Below are 19,156 nucleotides of genomic sequence, written 5' to 3' on the forward strand. Positions count from 1 at the left end.
GAGGGCAGGAACTGGGTCAATACCAGAACACCAGGCCCTATAGGAGGGGCTGGCACATGGCTGGTGCTGAGTCTGTGTTTGTCGAAGGAAGACTGAATTTACTGGGACCAAGTGCTGCCTTGTGTCTGTGCTATTTAGACCTCATCTTCTGCACATGGAAGACCTCGGCTGTGTGAACTCCTCCCGTGGCCCACAAGGCCTGGCACGATCTGGGCACCGCCACCTCTCTCATCCCCTCCTCTACTAGGTGCCCCCTTGCTCCAGCCGCACTGGCCTTTTTCATCTTCCTGAAAAGCATCAAACTTCTTTGTTCATGGGGTTTTTCATTTGCTATTTATGGTAGACACTGCTAGACTCTTTAGCAATTAATAAAAATATAAAGAAAGCCTTCTTAGTAATAAGGACCCTAATTGTTAGCTGAGTGAACGTCTGCCAGACTAAAAGGCTACATTCCTCAGGGTCCATCCCGGCCCTCACCAGGCTAGTTCTGTGACGCAGGGGGAGGTGGGGAGAGGAGGTAGCAGAGACTACAATGGGGAGGGAAAGAAGGGGGTGCCCACTGGCATCCTGCCAGCTGTGAGCTCCCCATCTGTTGACACATCGGGCAATTTCTCCTTGGTTTATGGGAATGCAAAGCAGCCTGACAGAAGACCTGGGCATTTCCTGGGGCTTAACCTGGATGGGGAGCTGATGGCCTCCATTAGCTGACTCCATTTCTATCTCCCCTACCCCAAGCACACCTGCTCCCCCACTTTCTCCATGTAGGGGTTGGGTGAGCCTGTAGGGCTGACCCTCAAGCTCTCTGCTTCACTCCTGTAGTCAACAGATTTGGATGTGAGAGGCCACAGAGTGTGGGCAGAGGTGGTGGAGTGGCCGACCTGGGACTCCACTGTGGCTCTGCTGTCTGGGCTGTGTGATGCTGGGCAGGTTACTTAACCTCTCTGATCTTAGTTTCCACCTTCACACAACACTGATGATAAAAGTGTTTGCTTTATAGGGATTTTGTGAAGAGCAAAGAATCTATTAGATGACAAGTCTACAAAATAAAGTCTGGCATACAGTAAGCGCTCATAAACATCAGTTATTGCAGCACTGCATTAGTCTGCAGCCACGGACAAGATGGAAACATCCGTCCCAAGGAACTGCTGGTCTGTTGGGGAAAGCAGAAGACAAAGGAGAACCCAAAAGACTCCAGAGCAAAAGTGAAAGGATAGTGATAAATGCTACCATTTATTGAGTGCCTGCTGCACACCAGGCATGGAGACGTGCCTTTTGTATGCATCAACAGCAAACCTCTCCATCATCCAGGAACACAGAACCATCCTTAGCCCCATTCCATAGACCTAGGAACTGAGGCTCAGAGAGATTATGTATCTTACCTAAGGTCACATAGCTAGAAAGTATCAGTTCTGGGACTGAAAGTGGATTCTGTCCAGTTTGAGGCCCTAAATTCTTCCCGGGACTCTTGGAGGGTGGAGGGAAGGAGCTCTTGAAGCTTTCGGAGTCAAGGTGTATATGGCAGATACTATTAGCTGCCTACTCAAACCTTTTTCCCTCTATGGGCCAATAGCTAGTTCCAGATATTGGGACAATCTAAAATACCCCAAATGCCTCCTGGGGGAGAGTATCACCTCGTGTTAAGAACTACTGGCCTAGAGAATTCCTAGAGAAATAGTGATCTAGGGCCTCGCCACTGCTGAGCCAACCAACCGTGCCCCAGCCACCCCCAGACTTCTTGTTCAGTGCTATAAAGCAATGCTCTCGGCTGCCGACGCTGGCAGCTCTCAGCTCGGCAGCACGTTAGGATCACCCAGGGAACTGTGCATGCTGATGCCCAGGCTGCAGCCAGACCAAGAAAATCAGATCACAGATTCCTCAGGTGTGCCCAAATGAGCCAAGTTTGAGAACCAGTGGCTTCCAGTGCTTCTTTCATTTTAATGTTTCCACAGATTACCTGGGGGGTCTTGTTATCTAACAAGCACCCACGGGATGCTCATGCGGCCGGTCCACAGACCCCAGTCCGAGCACGAGGGCTGGAGCCGCTGGTGCCCAAACTCCAGCGAGTGTCAATCACCCAGAGGGAGTGTTAAAACCCAGATATCCAGTCCCACCCCCGAGCTTCCGAGAACCTACACTTCTAACGAGTCTCCAGGTGACACTGATTGATGCTTCTGGCCCGAGGAGCACACTATGAGACCCCCGGTTGTGATCAGACCCCATGCCATCCCCGCCATTGGTAGGCTGTGTAATCTCTAGCAACGTGCATCCCCCCCAACACAAGTGCCCTCTCCCAGAGCATGTCATGAGGACTCTGTTGAGTGAGCGGCTGTCTTTAACCCTCTCAGAACAGTGCCTGGCACAGAGCAGGTGCGCTGTGAGTGACAGCGTCCATCCTTGATGAATTTCCCTTGGTCCAGGAGGCAGCCCGAGCTGGGGCAGCCCCGTGACCCCCAGGGACAGCCCACTCACTCACCGCCAACGTTGTTCTTGTAGGTGTTGTACATCTCCTTGACCCGCCGGTAACGGAAGGCCAGCTTCCTCATCCAGTCCACGCCACCGTGGACGCCGGAGCCCAGGCACAGGTTGGCTCCTGGGGCTGAACTGTGGAAGCCATCGGCGGAAAAGTTGTACGTGCTGGGGACGGGGACAGGAGAGGAGAAGAGGCAGTGTTAGTGTGGGGCTCTTCACCGGGGGTAGGGAGGGGCTTAGGTTATCCACAACCCCGAGTGTGCAAGGGTGCTGCGTGCGTGTGAATTCCGGGAGGGGCAGGACCACAGCCCTTACTGGCTTCTCTAAGAATGGTGGCACCTTTTGCACGTGCTTAACCCGGGTCCATTTCCCTGTCTTTTGGTATCAAACAGCATGTCTGCTTTCTTTTATGGAGAACTATCCTGCCCCCCACCAGCAGTGGCCAAGCTAGGGAAAGCCTCTCTCTCTCTCTCCCTTTATAATTTGAGGCTAGAAGAGAATTCCCAAAAAAATGGCTGGATTTGGATTTGGTTCATCCTGACAGAAGAGTGAGGAGAAAACCTCAGTTCGTTCCTGCTCTTTTAACCCGAAATCTGCCCCCCTTCCCCTCCTTTCTAAGGCCTGGCTGTTGACTCTTTCTTCCCATTCTGCAAGCATCTCTGTATCTTGCTACAGACATTCCCTATTTTAATTTATTTTTAATTAGGCAGAGTCGATTGCTGGTGCTTGGCACATATAACCCTCCACCCCCACGAAGCACGCTGGGCTAAGAAGTTCTACTCATGGATTGGAGACAAGCCAGCACGTCCTACAAAGTTAACGACAAAAGTGGCAGCTGGGGACCAGAAGGGGAAAGTGTGGGCGATTCACCACCTACAGCAACTGCAGTGTGAGGATGGAAACCCCAGCTCTCCAGGTAACGCCATTGTGTTTCCCACCACCATTTTGTAAGTTTTCAAAACCGCAGCAGTAACGCTTACACCATGACGTCGCAAGGAAAAGCCAGAGTGTGACAAGGGGTGTGTGTGCAGTTTGACCAGAAGCGTCTAAGACAAACATGAAAGTCTCTTCAGAGAGAAAAAGAGTGCAATGAAACAGGTCAATATGGTGCCATGGTGTCTCAGGGTGCGGGTTTGGCTGACCTTTTTTCTCTTTGTACTATATTTCTGGATTTTCTATGATGAGTTTAAGAATGGAAAAAGAAAGGCATTTTGTTTTTTAAAAAGATGCAACACAACAGGACTGAAACAACATTTGGAAATTGTATCTTAAGTACTTCCAATTTCACACCACTGCTACGGCAGAGATAAAAAGCAAGTTGAAAGGGGTGAAGTGAGTGCCAGAACACAGCATGATGTGACGTGCTGCCGTCACCCACCAAGCCTGCGGCTCAGCCGTACTCTGAGCAGAGGCCAGGCCTCTGTGCAGGGATGGAAAACTTCTCAGGGAAGAGGCAGTGGTGGGGACAGCACAAACCCTGCAGGAGCCACAGAAATGCCGTGGGCAATGTCTCAAACTCAACAGCAAATCTTACCGTGAGGGGCTCCCTGGGACAGAGAGGCCTGGGGGACACTGGTCCCTGAAACTTAATTTCAGAGGCCTCCAATGTAGACTCTAGTGTTCCCTCCAGAGCAGGTCATGTGGACAGTTGGTGAGACACCAACTGATTGACAGGAGTTGTTTTTTAGACATCTTTACATTCTTGCCCATCAACAGACAAGAATACTCATATACACACATGTATGTCCATATAAACACATACATACACACATGCCCTAATACACACACATTCGCCCATGTCGTTTTTCACAGTATTTGTGTGAGTGTGTATAAAATTGGAAGCAAGAAAGTCATAATGTCAGAAAGTAGTTAGTCTGAGATGCTGGGAAGATGGGTGATTATCCCCCCTGCTTTTTACTGAATTACTCAAAATTTAAAAGACCCCTGGAGAACACAACATGACTGTTCTAATAACTTGTTTGCACAAACACATCCTCTTCCCCACGAAAGATGTCAATGGGTTTTTTTATTACACAGACACATTGCTTTTTCTTCCTTCTCAGTTCCCCCTTTGGTTGGTGGTGACCAGGGGCCAAAGCTAAATGAAATATTCCCAATGAGTGAAAGGGAGCAGACCACATCTAATCATGGGGGCAGAAAGGCAGGCAGCCATTTATCAAGGACTCACTCTGTGCCGCACACTTTTCCAGCACGTTCCTCACCCGATGGAGGAAGGGGCTATATGACTTTATCCCCTCACAGTCACTTGGTTCCAGAACCTACACTTTCAATCACCCTGTGGTCCTTCCTCTCTACTTTAAAGGTTCCCATCTTGCTAGATAATTTATTCTTTCTTTTTAATTTTTTTTTTAAAGAAGCTGTTTCTTTTCCATCAACCTCGTTCCTGCTGAAGTGTCTGTGGAAGAACAGCTTAAGACCCCTCAGGGGTTGTTCCTGCCCATTCAGCGGCCTGAGCAGTGGGGGCTGCAGGCTGAGCACTCTCGTCCCTGGCACGGAGCTGCTGGACAGGCATGGAGGGAACCTGTGCCTGTGACTCAGGCTGAGCAGCAGTGAACTTGGGAGCTGGAGCAGTCCGTCCACCCTGACATTACAACATGGTCACAGCCTTTTCAGCAGTGGCCTGCTCTACCTTTTCAGGATCTCTGTAGAAACAGAGATCAAGCATGACCTCCCACGGGTATTCACGGGAGATGGGGCCACACATGCGCAGAACTTCCTGGGCCAGCACCCCCACGTCAGACCCGCCGAGTGAGTTCCCTTGTTGTGCAGATGGCAGTGTCCACATCGCACAGGGGAGAGGCTGTGTGACACAGAGCAGTGGTGGGCAGGTTAACATAAGACGCCTCCCTGAGAGGCTGGTGGTCAGCGCTGGGACCTGTAACCTCCGAAGGCTTGGCTCCCGGAAGGCTGCCTGCATCTGGTTAGCAAAGCTAGCAGGAGCGAAGAGGTCAGCAGCAGAGGTGGCCATGGTGGCTGCAGCACAGCTCGCCGGCTGGTATTCGCCGGCTATGACACTGACCCGGGTTATCAGGGGCCGCACTGGTCCGACCTGCCCACAGAAGCTCCTCCCAGAGTCTCTTCAGGTTTACGATGCACATGCTGTCACTCTTCCATTTGTAGATGACTGTTCCATTTGGAAGTCCAGGTAGGTGCCACCTAACTGAGTTCCTGCTGCAAGGAATTTGAGGACATTGTCCTCCTTCATCGAGGATTCTGGACAGTGTGAAAGTTTCCCTTTAAGTTCTGACAGGAACCCAGAATAAAGCTATACGGTCCTGTCTCCAGGTAGTATGGAAAGGCTAGGTAATTTATTCTTGAGAAAGAACACTGACGAAACTCAGAGGATACCCTGGGGAGCTGCCTGGATGTTCATCCATGAATCCTGCCTTCCCTATTTACCAGCTGTGTGAAGTTGGGCAGGTTACCTAACTTCTCTGTGCCTCCCAGTCCCTGATGGTAAAAGGGGATGAAGATAAGAACACCTGTCTTAGGGTTACTATGCAGATGCTGTGAGTTAATCCATGTAAAGCATCTGGAACAGGGCATGGCAGAACCCAAGGGCGTTACCAAGATGGGTTTCTACTGTTAACTGAGGAAAACAACAAAATGAAACAAACAAAATCCAAGGGGCACTGATGGTTGGTGCCTAGCACATAGTAGGTACTCAATAAATATTTCCTGAATGAGTAAATGGGGAATTTGGTTTCAGGGCGGGGGAGACACTCTTGGATTGTGGATTCTTAAACAGCTCAGCATGAGAACAATGCTTTAAATTCCAATCCAGACAGCTACGGGGGACACTTTATTAAAACGAAACCCTGGCTGCTCATTGCCTTGAAAGGGAGAGTGGTTCTCAGTGATGACTTCTTGGAAAGGACACAGTTAACCTTGATCTTGGGTTGATTTACTCCATAAATTGGGAAGTGCCCGCTGGCACTGGAGCCTTGCTCCCCTGCCAGTCCTGAGGGCAGAGGGATTTTCTGAATGGCTAATTAAAATGAAGCAGGTGCCTGCCCCCTGTCACTTCTAATTGTCCTGGGCTTTGCAAAAACTTGCAGGGCTCAGTAACAAAAACTTTGATTTCTTTTTTAGGAGAAGGTTAAGAGACGTACCTAGGAAGCAATCACTAAGTGAAGTTACGACGACTGGCCCCGTAAGCAAAACATTATTTGGTCTAATAATATTTTTGATGGGCCTAGAGGTGTTGAATTGTGATAATTTTGGATAAGCACAGATTAACTATGGTTCTGTTTTTATAAACCTTTCCCCAGGGGCAGGTATGGAACATTCCAGAGACATTCCTCTGGAAGTTGTCTTTCTCAGTGGTTGGGCACCTGATTTCTGGAATCCATGTCCTGGGAGTGTTTTACCCTAGAAGCCAGAAACATACCACTTATTCATTCATTCAAGAAAAATATATTTTTTGAGTATCGACTGTATTAACTTTTGTATTAAATGATATATGTATACTAATGAACGCAATCAAACCTCTGAAGAATGTATATCAACTCTTAATGGTGGTGATTCTGGGAGGCAAGGTCAGGAGTGGTTGAATTTTTTATAATATGCATGTATTACTTTAATAAGAAGGGGAAAAACACATAGACAAACACAAGGAGAGTCATAGAGAATCTGTGGAAATCTCAGCCTCAATGATAGGAGGACATACAGGAAAGGCTGCAGGGTGGGGGGCGTGGTTTCTGAGCTCAGAGAAACATAGTTCCAGTTCAGGCTGGAGGCAGGCGCTTCTTGCCCTGATAACCAGCGGCCCCTTCTCTCTATTTCCCAGTGATAGGAGAGCTGGACAACCGATCCAAAGGGGCATGTTTGACCTTCCCCTGAGTTCCTACCTTAAATCTTGGCCATTGTCATCAGATGAGACGTCGTCGACGTGGATCTGGTCACAGTCCTACGAAAAATTTGGCAAGAAAAGAAAGAGAGAAATGTGACTGGTTAATCTGATGCTGCCCTTACAATTTGGTTTCATAAACTAAAGGGTAGAATGAACACTGGACTGGGAGGTGGAGTCCTGCCTTCTAATCAGAGCTTTGCCACTAACTGGTAGGTGACCGGGGGTGAAGTATCATCCCTCTTTTGCCTTTGGTTTCTTTATAAATGAGCAGGTTGGCTGTAAGGGAAGGGAGTGACCATATAACCGATCATGCAAACTGCGAGAGTTTTGCAAGTAAAAGGGGCTGCTGTTAATATTACACTGGGGGGACAGGTACAAAATGGGACCATCCCCGTCTGCCCCCAGCTACGACAGGACATACCGTGGAAACCTTTGCCTTGTTCGAAGTGTTTTCTAGGCCTGGAATGCTCTTCTACCTTCATCTACTTAGTGAACCTTATATTCTTTAAGCATTAGCTTCTGGACCTACCCCCTTTCTAAGTTCCCCTCTGTGTCCTACGATGTGTGACCATCATTTATTGAGCACTTACTATGTGCCAGGCACCATCTCATGGATTTGCCCTTCAATGGACTCCAATGACATGCTGCTTTCCACCACCCATAAGTCTCTCAGTTCCCTTTGGGGAAACACCTTATCAAATGTGGGTTAAGACCTCAAGGAAGGGGATGATAAAAATGGGCACATGACCCAGTCTCAACCAATCAGAGGGACCCAGCATCCCACCGGTTAAAGTGATTGCTTCAGAGACGAGCATGTGGTCTAGGCTGGACCAATGGGAATCAGCCCTGGGACTCTGGCTGGGACTTCTGGGAAAGAGGCGCTCTCCTTTCATTGGGGCGGCTGAAGGGTGGGATGCAGCCTGGAGGGGCTGCAGGAAAGCGGGTCTGGGAGCTGGAGAGAGGATGAGGCCCTGGTCACATTGTCTGAACCCCTGGATCCAGCCACAACTGAAACTAGGCCATCCTGACTGTGGTCAGCTGAATACATCTCAAAGATGCCCACGCCCTAATTCCTGGAACCTTATATGGCAAAGGGACTTTGCAGATGTGATTAAGTTAAAGATCTTGAGGTGCAGAGATTATCCTGGATTCTCTGGCTGGCCCTGGGGTAATCACAAGGGTCCTGTAAGTAAGAGGCAGAGAGATATTTGATGATCGAGGGGAGAAGGGGATTGGAGCCACACGCTCTGAAGACAGAGGAAGAGGCTGCAAGCCAAGAAATACAGGTAGAAATCCAAAAGGCAAAGAACAGATTTCCCCTCAGAGCCTCCAGAAGAAACCAGCCTCGCCAACACCTGCAACCCCGTGAAACTGATTTTGGACTTCTGGCCTCCAGAAGTGTAAGAGTACATTTGTGTTGTTTTAAGCCACTAAGTGTGCAGTAATTTGTTACAGCAGCCATAGGAAACTGATGCCCGGACGTCTCAGTTTGAGTTAGCGGAATTGGATTTCTGTCACTTTGCACTTGCAACCGGGAGTTAAGAGTGATGTAACATCCCCCCACGGAATCTACGCTCAACACACACCAATCCTGTCAACTCCACCTCCACCAGAAAGCACATTTGGATGATAGGCTGATACGGCAAAAACTGTGAGCCTGCTGTGCCAGCCCCCATGGTCCTATTTAGAGCTCAGCCTCCCGAATCTGACCGCCTGGGTTTGGATCCTGAATCCAACCATTTTCCAGCTGTGTGACCTTGGGCAAGCTACATCACCACCCTGAACCTCTGAGGTCAGACTGGTAATGGAACCTACTTCACAGGGTTGACGTGAGGAGAAGTGAGATGCTACATTAACAGCGGGCTGTACAGCCTGGCACACAGTAGGTGCTGTATCAATTTTTATTATTGTGTTATTAAGATTTATACACATCCATATTTTGGTTGCAATGTAATTTCAGGAGGCAGATATTTCTTGCAAAGACGGCTAAGGAGAGGAGAAGAACATGGAACTCTGAGCTTGACCTCTGAGGAAAGAAACTGGTTGGGACATCCTTTATGGGGGGATAGAAGCTGGGGGAAAAAGATGTTTTCAACATTTTGAGATCTCTTTTTACACAAGAAACAGGCTTGAATTCATCTTTGAGAACAGGGCCTTAGCTAGGGAAGGGGTTGGTGGGGGTGATGGGAAACCCCTTCCCTCATTCATTTTTTAAAGATATGTAGAGGGAAGGTTGTTGATATGGAGACGTGGCGTTGCAGTCGGGTTGGGGACTGCAGGCTGGGCTGCTTTGTGGGGAGTGAGGCTGGAACCTGGGAGAAGAAGGGGAGAATGGCAGCTGAGGTGGTGTGGCCACTGGTCCCCCTCTCTGGCCCCTGAAGGGGCTCTGGATTGGAAAGGGGTTTGCTGGAAGGTGACGTCTGTTTCTAGGGTCCTTGGCACACTCTAGTCCATAGCTCTGTGACAGTGACAAAGTAGGACTGAGTCCAGGAGCTGCCGTTGTCCCTCTGCATAGGACCTGGCATGTCTGTGGGACCAGGACAGCATGTGGGCATGGGCAGTGGTGTGCACTGATAGGCTGATGGCAGCAGGGAAGTCTCACCAAGTGGCTTCCTAGGGGTCAGCCATGGGCAGGGGTGAGTCAGAGCACATGGCAAAGAATGTGGTGATGCTAAATGGTGCCTCCAGGTGAGAAACTCTTCAGAGAGTGCTAGAAAAAAAAACTGGGGGGACACTGAGTAACTACACTTGAGCCAGCAGATATCTGGCTCACACCCAACTCTTTTTTTGCTCATTATTCCATATTTCCTTTCTTTCCATGTACCTAGGACTGTAACTGCCACTTGGTGGTCTCAGGTAGAATGTATTCCCTGCTCTTCAAGAGGGGTGTCCTTTCCTGAAGTAGCTGAGCTCAAGGGTACACGCCAATTTTTTAAATTCCCCTGACACCCCAACTTTAAAAATCTATCATGACACTGTCTAATATCGTAGCAATTAACCACATGCAGTTATTTACAGTTACATTTAAATTAATTATAATTAAATAAAAATAAACATTCAGTGCCTCCATCCAATTTCAAGGGCCCACTCGCTCCTTGCAGCCAGCCAGTGGCTACCGTACTGGATGGTGCATGTCTTTCCACCGTCAAGGAAAATTCTATTGGACAGCGCTGTCCTAGAGGGAGAAAGGAATAGGCTGACAGCTAGTCTTCTATGTTGGTAAATTCAGTTAGGGAAGAGCGCAAGCTGGCCTGGAGACATAGCTTATTTAGCCACACTGTGCTTAAAATACATTTTGACACAATAGCCAGTGTGGAAACCCAGGGGATCTCTCTCCAGATTTTCAGCTACTTTGAGAACTGACATGTCCCGGCAATGTCGGGCTTGCGTTCCTATACACCGACAATCAATTGTCTGGACACCCATTTCCAGTTCCCCACCGTGTCTATTGGGTTTTCTTCACTTTTCATCACCTGATCACTTGGCCCCTGTGGGCATCCGAGTTTGAGAGCTCTGATCCACAGCCGTCTGAGAGATGGGAGATGGAAGGATCCTAGGGACAGCTTCCCGACAGGGTAACGAAAACTATTTAAAAGCCAACGTGGACTTTGCAGACCCAGGCACAGAGACAACAAAATTAATAGCAGGTTTCTCCGCAGCCGCGGCCCAGTCCATTGCTCTTCCTGAAATTGGAAAAACACCTCCCTATGCCCCCCAGTCCGTCCCTCAAGCTCCAAAACTGCTCTGGGGGTCACACAGGCTCAGGCCCCTGGGTAGGTTCCTTGTTCTTTCCCTGATGTCAGGGGAAAGGTATGTGAGGAGGCTCTGGTTTTCTCATTTGCACGGGGATTGTTGGGGGTGCTAAAGTGTGACAACAGTAGCGATCACATTTCGAAGTTAATAAAATACCATGACGCTCAGCGAGACACTACCTCATACGCAACCAGCTGACCTGGATTGAGTTACCTGCTGAGCCCGCAACCAGGGGGCTGGGACAGTTCAGAGGACATAGGATGGTACTGAGCTCTTGGGGAAGTGGATCTGATGCCTCTCAGCTCTGCGGCATGGGGGGTGGGGCAGGCCTGTAAAGGTCAGGATGCTGGCTTTTCAGCCCGGGTGCTTCTGGACTCCTTGGGCCAGTGTGACTGACTGTGCTGGGCATCTGAGCGGGCCCAGCTGGCAAAGACAGAGGAAGGGTTCCCACAGCCACAGCATGGGTGACACGCAGTGGGGCTGACACCCAGAGAAACACCTGCCAAGAGCCTTACTCAAGGACGTCCATCATCCCAGGGAGAAACTGGAAAATGCTGCAAATTCCCTCAGTTGGATCACAGCTAAAGGAAATATGGTATATCCATTCAGTGGAATCCTACCCAGCAGTTCAGAGGAGCGAGGGAAATTTTTATGTGAGCACATGGAATTATTTCCAAGGCATCGTATAGTGTGAAAAAAAAAAGGGGGGGGGCTGGAGAATGTCACCGAGCTATGGAATGGTACCTACCACAGAGGGTGTTGTAAGGATTAAATGAATCCTACAGGTCAAGCACATTGAAAAGTGCATTGCCCACAGACAATGCCACATACCCGTTTGGTGTCATTATTACTATTATTACTATTTTGGATTCTATAGGCCTAAATTCTGCCCGGTATAGTAATGGTCAAATTGAATTGAGTTCACTAGTGAGAGAGGGTCATGGTCAACTGCTGAGGAGGCCATTTAGAAGCAAAGCAGGACACTGCATTCCTGCATCGCAGGTTCCCAGGAAGAAGAGGACCAGGGTAGAGACACCCGAGATGGTGCAGCAGGCGTTCAAAGGCCCCTCCTTGGGTTCCTGCCATTTTCTAGGTGTGTGACCTTGGGCAACATGCTTAATACCTTTGAGTCTTAAGGTTTTTTTTTTTTTTTTTTAAATAAATTCTTAATTCTAGAATTGTTTTAGATTTACATAAAAGTTGTGACTATAGTGTAGACAGTTCCCATCTATCTAGAGTTTCCATGTAGCCACACCCAGTTACCTCACTGTTAAAATCTTATATTCGTATGGTACATTTGTCACAACTAATAAATAAATGTCACTATATTATTATTATTAACTAACATCAATTCTTTATTTTGAGTTCCCTAGTTTTTCCACTAATGTCCTTTTTCTCTCTCCTAGGATCCCATCCAAGGTATCACATTACACTTTGTCATCTTGACTCTTTAGGCTCCTCTAGCCCAGAGGAGCCTAAAGAGTCAAGATTTTCTCAGACATTCCTTTTTTTTTTTTTTAAATGGTTTTCATAAGTTTATTCCTAAAAATTATAACTTTTGGTTGCTTTTGTAAATATGATTTTTTTTTCTATTTTCCTCATATAGTCTAACATTATTATTTGTGTATATGAGTTTTTTTTTGCTTGTTTGTTTTGTTTTTTAACTCTATTCTGCCCTCTTGGGCTTTCTCTCAGACTTTCCTTGGTTTTGATGACAGTTTAAAGGAGTATTGGTCAGGCATTTGGTAGAATTTTTCTCACTTGGGGTCTGTCTGATGCGTCCCTTATGATTAGACTGGGGTTATGGATTTGGGGCCGGAAGATCACAGAGGTGAAATGCCATTCTCATCACATACTATCAACAGGACTTATCACTGCTGAGGTTGACCTTGACCATCTGGTTCGTCAGATTTCTGCACTGTAAAGCTACTCTCCCCCACCTTCCCATATTATACTCTTTGGAAGGGAGTCATTATGTGAAGCTCACGATTAAGGGCGGAGAATCTAAATAAACTGGAGTTTTTCTGTGTAGGAGATGCGTCTATTCTCCCTCACTTATTTATTTATGTATGTATTTAATTTATTTAACTGTTTATCTGTGTCAGTATGGATTCATGGGTACTTATTTTCTAGTTGCGGTTAGAACCCAATATGATGTTATTTTTTTTAGCACTCAAATTGTTCCAGCTTTGGCCGGTGGCAACCCTTCTGGTTAGCTCCTGTGTCCTTTTGAACACACCCCATCATGGTGGAGTTGTTTTTGAGCACTTCCTTATAAGAAGCTCCATGTGTATCGTGTGCCTTCCCTGCCCCAGCCTTCTAATCAGCCATTTTTCCAAGGAGCCCTGGTTCCTTTGACTGGAAAATGGTATTAGAAACCAGGATCTGGGTGCTGGGTGTTCTCGTTGCTACAGGAGTGTCATTGTTTCTGGGCCCTTCTCTGGTGACAGAACAAGGCCTCCAGTTTTGTCTTGTTTTTCCAAATGACGAAACATGCTGAATGCATCCTCTTGCAGGTACATTCTGAGGCAGGTGGCAGGCCTACGACATGGCATCACTTATAGTCCAGACCTGTCTTTCACCTGAAGCTCGGACAGGGCCCAAGTGGAACTCAGGTGAAGAGTCACAGGGCACCAGCGAAGGTATCGGAGGGACTACAGGTGCAGTCCACCTTTCATCAGCGATGACAGTGATTTATCCATTTGTCATGTGCTCAAAGTCTCAATTGAGTTTTCAGGGTGACACTGATTTCATAATATGCATGGGAGAGTATCCCACCTTTTTCTCTGCTCTGTAGTTTGTGTGGGATGGGATTTACCTTTTCCTTCAATGTTTGGTGGAATTCCTGTTTAAAACTGGCTGGACCGGGTACCTTTTTTGGGGAGAACATCTTAAACTACCATTTCAACGTCCCAGGTCACTGGTTTATTTTATTTTTAAATTTCCCCTTGGGTTCATTTTGGTAATCTATGTATTCCCGAAGAGTGTCCACTTCATCTAGGTTTTCAAATTCATTGGTATAATATTGTACATGGTATTTGCATCTCCCCTGAATCTGTAGTAATGTCCACCCTTTCATTCGGGGTATTCTTTATTGAGCTCTTTTTCTTCTTTTCTTTTTTCTCATTCACCCTCGCCAAAGGCTTATGTCCCTTCATGGTCTTTTCAATGACCAGTTCTTATTAGTTTCCCTAACAAATGTAATTTCAGGCTGTATGTGTCTGTCTGGATCATTCCGTACCTGCATCCCACAGGTTTTGATACTTAGTATTCTCATGGTTGCTCATTTCTGAACAATAAGCTCAGTGAAAAATATCAATGGAAACCCATTCTGATTAAGCGGGCGACAGCTGGGGTTTCCTTAACTTGCCCTACTGTGGTCCGATCTCATTAATTTTCGTCGTTGGCTGCCTGGAGACACAAATGCAGAAAGGAAATTGTTGACAAATTTGCTTTAGAAAAATGACTCTCCTCAGAGCCCAGACGGACTCCCTGGCCACTCCTTCTTCTTTAAGGCAAGTATATTTAAGTGGGATTGCTTAATGCTGCCTCTACACTAGCCAGAGAGGGGCCTGTTCCTTGGGAGGGAAACCTGGGCCATCTTTCTTGTGTTGTCTAAATGTTTAACTTATCTGAAGAGCACTAAAGAGGCCGTGGGCCACACTGTGTTAATGGCCAGTTGGGCAGGACGCCTTGGAGAGCAGCTCAGCGCTGACACAGTGAAATATTATTCTCCCTGATAGCTCCTGCACAACCGTAAATCAGGCCTTTAGCAATCAGGCCCGCGTGTCAGGCACGCAGCCACGGCCTGCCCAGATTCCAGCCACTCCTGAGTCTCTCCAGAAAGATCCTGCCCACAGCTCTGGCAGCATGTTGAAACGCCCCCCTCCAGCCTACCCGCCTGCCTGGCCAGAGATGCGTTCTGCCAAAAACCTTTAGGTTAATCTTGTTTCCTGTGAGGGACTCTTTTTTTCCACTCACTCTGCTGACCCGTGTGTGTCCCTTCTCCACACCACAGTGCATCTCAAAACTGGACCTTCCGTGAAGGAGAAATGTCCCAGCTTAGAAGTCAGCTTGTCTGGGATCAAATCTCCACACTAGCTATGTGACTCTGGGAAAGGGACCTGTCTGGGCCTCAGTTTCCTCATCTGTAAAATTGAGATTAAAAACAACATTCTCCCTTGCAGGGTTGTTGTGAGATTTCAGTGAGAAAATGTACGTATGAAGCCTGGCCTGGGGAAGAGCTCAATACATGTCAGTGCTGGGCAGGTTATCCTCTCGGTACCTCAGTTTTCCCTTCATCAAGACCACTGTGGCTACTCTGGTGAGAAGAGACTGAAGGGTGTTGAGTCTGTAAGCTAACCCCCAATATCTATTCTCCCTCTTCTATAGTATCAGAATTTTCACTTGCATGGCCTTGCTCAGGATAAGACTACGTTCCCCAGCTCCTTTGCAGGAAGGTGTGGCCACGTGACAAAGCTGTGGCCAATGGGATGTAAGCAGAAGTTACAAATGCAACCTCTGATTGGTACCCTTGAATGTGCATGCAGTGGCACTGTCGGACCATGTGGTGAAGGGCACCACGTGTCTGCCTTCTCCTGGCTGGATTCACCGATCTCAGCCCCTGGACTTACTGTCCCTGCCACCTCCCTCCTGGGGCCAAACAGTTTGCCTCCCTCTCACCACTGCCCTCATCATACCAGGCCCTGGCTATCTTCCCCAGGGACTGCACCCTCACCCACTCACACCTCCCGACAATGACATCAAAAGGCTGTTCATTAAGGCCACAAAGAGTGAGGTGGTCCCCTCGAGGGTCCCGCTACATCTTCCCTGCAAATTTCGTGTTCTTTTAAAACATATCAAGAAGGAAGTGGAAGCTGGTGGCAAGAGGCACCCAAGGCAGTTCTCGTCAGCACGCCTACCATTGAAGCCAAGAGAATGGGGGGTGCTGCTATGCTCTTTAGGGCCACGAAACATGGTGGACGTGATGCCCAATCTCCAGAGAACCTCAGTGGTAGGACGTTCTGGTAGTTAACACCCTGCAATCGGAGCGTCAGCTTCCCCTGCTGTTTCCACTTTACACCCTTTTCTTCTAGCACTAGTCCATTTCTAAGGTCACTGGTGGGCCCTGAGGGTGGTTCCCACAGCTCTTGACATCAGGTGTATGAGTGTCAATCAAGCCTGCACCCTTGTCCCACAAGCCAGCCGACACTGCAGACGAGGGTTCCTCTGCCCTGGATTTTACTGCAAAATAAGCCGCTCTTGCACATCAGCAAGTTGGCTGGTAGTAGGAGATGCAGTTGTTGATATGTGTGCCCCAGTTCCAGCAATCAGCTGTGAGTCAGGGCCCGGCTCACCCCGTCGTACTCTTTGCTGTATCTCTGTACTGCAGTATTATTACTGAATTATTGTAAAATCGGGGTCGGGCAAGCTAGCTATATTTTTCTAACTCTTAGTAAAATAAATATCTAATGATTTAAATTACGCAGTTTGCCCTCCTTCCCTTGCACAATCCCAGTGGCACCTACAGCCCTCTAGTGGAGAGGCATGTCCAGTGTGCTGACTGCTTTCAACCATCTCCCATCATCATCACAACCCTGGAAGGTAGGAGCTTTTTTCTTCTACCCATTTAACAGATGAGGACGCTGAAGCTCAAGGAAATGACGTAAACTTGCCCTGGCCATACAGTCTGGAGATCATAGAGCAAGCACTCAAAGGCAGATCGAGCTGACTAGAAAGAGCGTGCCCTGAACTTAGGTAACTGCTTCCGCCCTTGCCCGCTTCCGTCTGTTCTCCACCGGCAGCCCCAGGGAGCCTCTGAACTGCAAACCAGATCATACTTCCCTCTTGCTCAAAACCCTCCAGGGGCTTCTTGTCACTCTTACACTATTATCCAAAGCCTAGCGATGGCAGAAAGGCTCCATATGACCTTCCCCTCCCACTCCCTTGTCCACCACAATCCTTCCTGCTTCTGCTCCAGCTGCCCTGGGTGTGGAAGCTACCTCAGGGCCTTTGCATTGCTGTTCCCTCTGCCTGGCACACTCTTCATCCAGATACCCCCATGGCCCGCTTCCTTACCTCCTTCGCATCTCTGCTCAAATGTCAGGGAAGCCTTCCCTGGTTATACCAAATAAAATAACAGCTCTGTGACTATCTCCTCCCTGACTCTGCTGGCTCCCTTCAGAGTACTTCATCTGACTTCATATATTCAGTTATTTATGGTCTGCATCCCCAACTGGAGGCTCAATGCCCTGAGGGCAGTGAACTTGCTGTGTTTTGTTTGCCACAGAATCCACGGCACGGAGAGGAGGGCCTGGCAAACAGTGAGTTCTCCACAAATCGTGGCTGCATGTGGGAGTTGACCCCCTATTTACCAATGGATGATAGGCTCAGAGCAGAAAGGGCTCTGACGCTGTTCCCTAAACCCCACTGACCATCGTGCAAGGGCCAGGCCTCCCAAACCGCCTCCTCTGGAGTCACAGAAGGCGCCCTTTAGACTCCGACAGGGGATCCCAGCCCCAGCAACCAGTATGTTTTCACTTGTGTGAGTCTTTGCTTCTCCATTGTGCAACATGGTTTCAATCCTGCTGAGATGCCCTGGGGGGCTTCTGTACTGGGGACATTTTTGAAAAAAATGTAGAGAAGAAAAACAAAAGGGCTTCCCTGAATAGCTGGTAATTAAGAGCTTCCTCTAAGAGGTGAACTTCCGTTTCGGGGTCCGCGGGGGAGAGCAGAGCGGGCAAGACTCGGACACGTCGCTCGAAACACACACCAGTCACGCAAGATACCAAACTCTGAGTCTCGTGTTCAATCAGGATTGACAAAGCGCCTCCTACATGTTTGGCATTTTTACTGCATAGGAGCTTCAGACTTGAATATCTGCCTGTCAATTTGGTGTCTTCACTGGGGTGACCCCAACATCTCAACCCCCACGTGCCCACGACGGAAGGATGTGTTTCCCCCACTGCATCCCCACACCTTCCCTGTTTTGTCCGTCTCGGAGAATGGCACCGCTGCCCTGGTCAGACCAAGCCCAGGAGTCCCCCTTAATCCTCTCTCTCCTCATCCCCACTCCGACCCATCAGCAAGTCCTCTGGGCTTTACCTCCGTCCCGAAGCCCACATCTTTTCCCCACCTCAACGCAAAGCATTTTTCTTCTCTGGCTTGGACGGCTGCAGTAGTCTCCTGCTGGTGTCCCTACGTCTACCTGTCCCCTCCTGCTGCCCATTCTCCACGCAGCAGCCAGAGTGGTCTGTTTAAAACATAAACCCGGTCATGCGGCTTTTCCTGTTTCACGTTCTTTGGCCTCACGGTTGTCTAAGCACTTACCAAACACACCGATGTCGGCGGCCATATCTGGCCCACAACTTGCTCTCCAGGCTTGTTTATCTCAGCCACCCTGTGCGTTCACACCTTCCACTACCGTCAGGTGGCCCTCTCTCTGATCCCGGAGTACTTCACGCTTGTTCTCACCTCAGGGCCTTTGCACTTGCTGCTCCCCCTCCCTAAGTGGCTGGCTCATGTCCTCATTCCGGCCTTGGCTCCACTGTCACCTCCTCAGGAGACCTTTTCAGACCCCTTGGAGAATGCTGACCCCACCCCCACCCTATTCCTCTCACCCATCACATCTCATTTTATTTTTTTTCCACATCCTTTCCACTATCACAAACTTTCTTGTTTACAGATTTGTTTGGTTGGTTACTGCCTGGGTCTGGGGGATTTAGGGCGAGGGAGACAGATGTGGTCCCTGCTCTCATGAAACTGACATTCTAAGGAGAAGACAGGGAAAAGCTAAATCTACCGTGAACTTTTCAACTATAAGGGCCAATAATTTGCATGTTTTTGCTAAAGCAAGTTGGGTTTTGCTATTTGTAGTCAGCTGAGTGTTTACTCTATGAGGCTGCATAAATACTTGCTGAAGTCAACTGCCATGTTGATTTTGTTTTACTGGTAAGTTCTCTCCCTTTCCCTTTCTCCAGCCCTCTCCCCCACCCTCTCCCCTCAGACACGAGGGGCCATGGTAAAGGAAGCTGCTTTTTGCTAAAATGACAGTCCTGGGCC

At 48.5% G+C, this 19,156-nt stretch overlaps 1 protein-coding gene across 1 annotated transcript in view; it reads right to left on the reverse strand.

The window, feature by feature from the left end:
* The window catches only part of EYA2 (EYA transcriptional coactivator and phosphatase 2), a 217,741-nt gene that overhangs the window by 14,584 nt on the left and 184,001 nt on the right, over window positions 1–19,156 (reverse strand). The window contains exons 11-12 of the mRNA XM_074317592.1: window positions 7,341–7,399; window positions 2,474–2,634 (exon numbers count right to left, since the gene is read on the reverse strand). Coding sequence (XP_074173693.1) covers window positions 2,474–2,634; window positions 7,341–7,399 — 220 coding nt within the window. The remainder of the gene's footprint in view (window positions 1–2,473; window positions 2,635–7,340; window positions 7,400–19,156) is intronic.

This window comes from Rhinolophus sinicus, linkage group LG13, assembly GCF_036562045.2.
Source record: "Rhinolophus sinicus isolate RSC01 linkage group LG13, ASM3656204v1, whole genome shotgun sequence".
Lineage (NCBI taxonomy): Eukaryota > Metazoa > Chordata > Mammalia > Chiroptera > Rhinolophidae > Rhinolophus > Rhinolophus sinicus.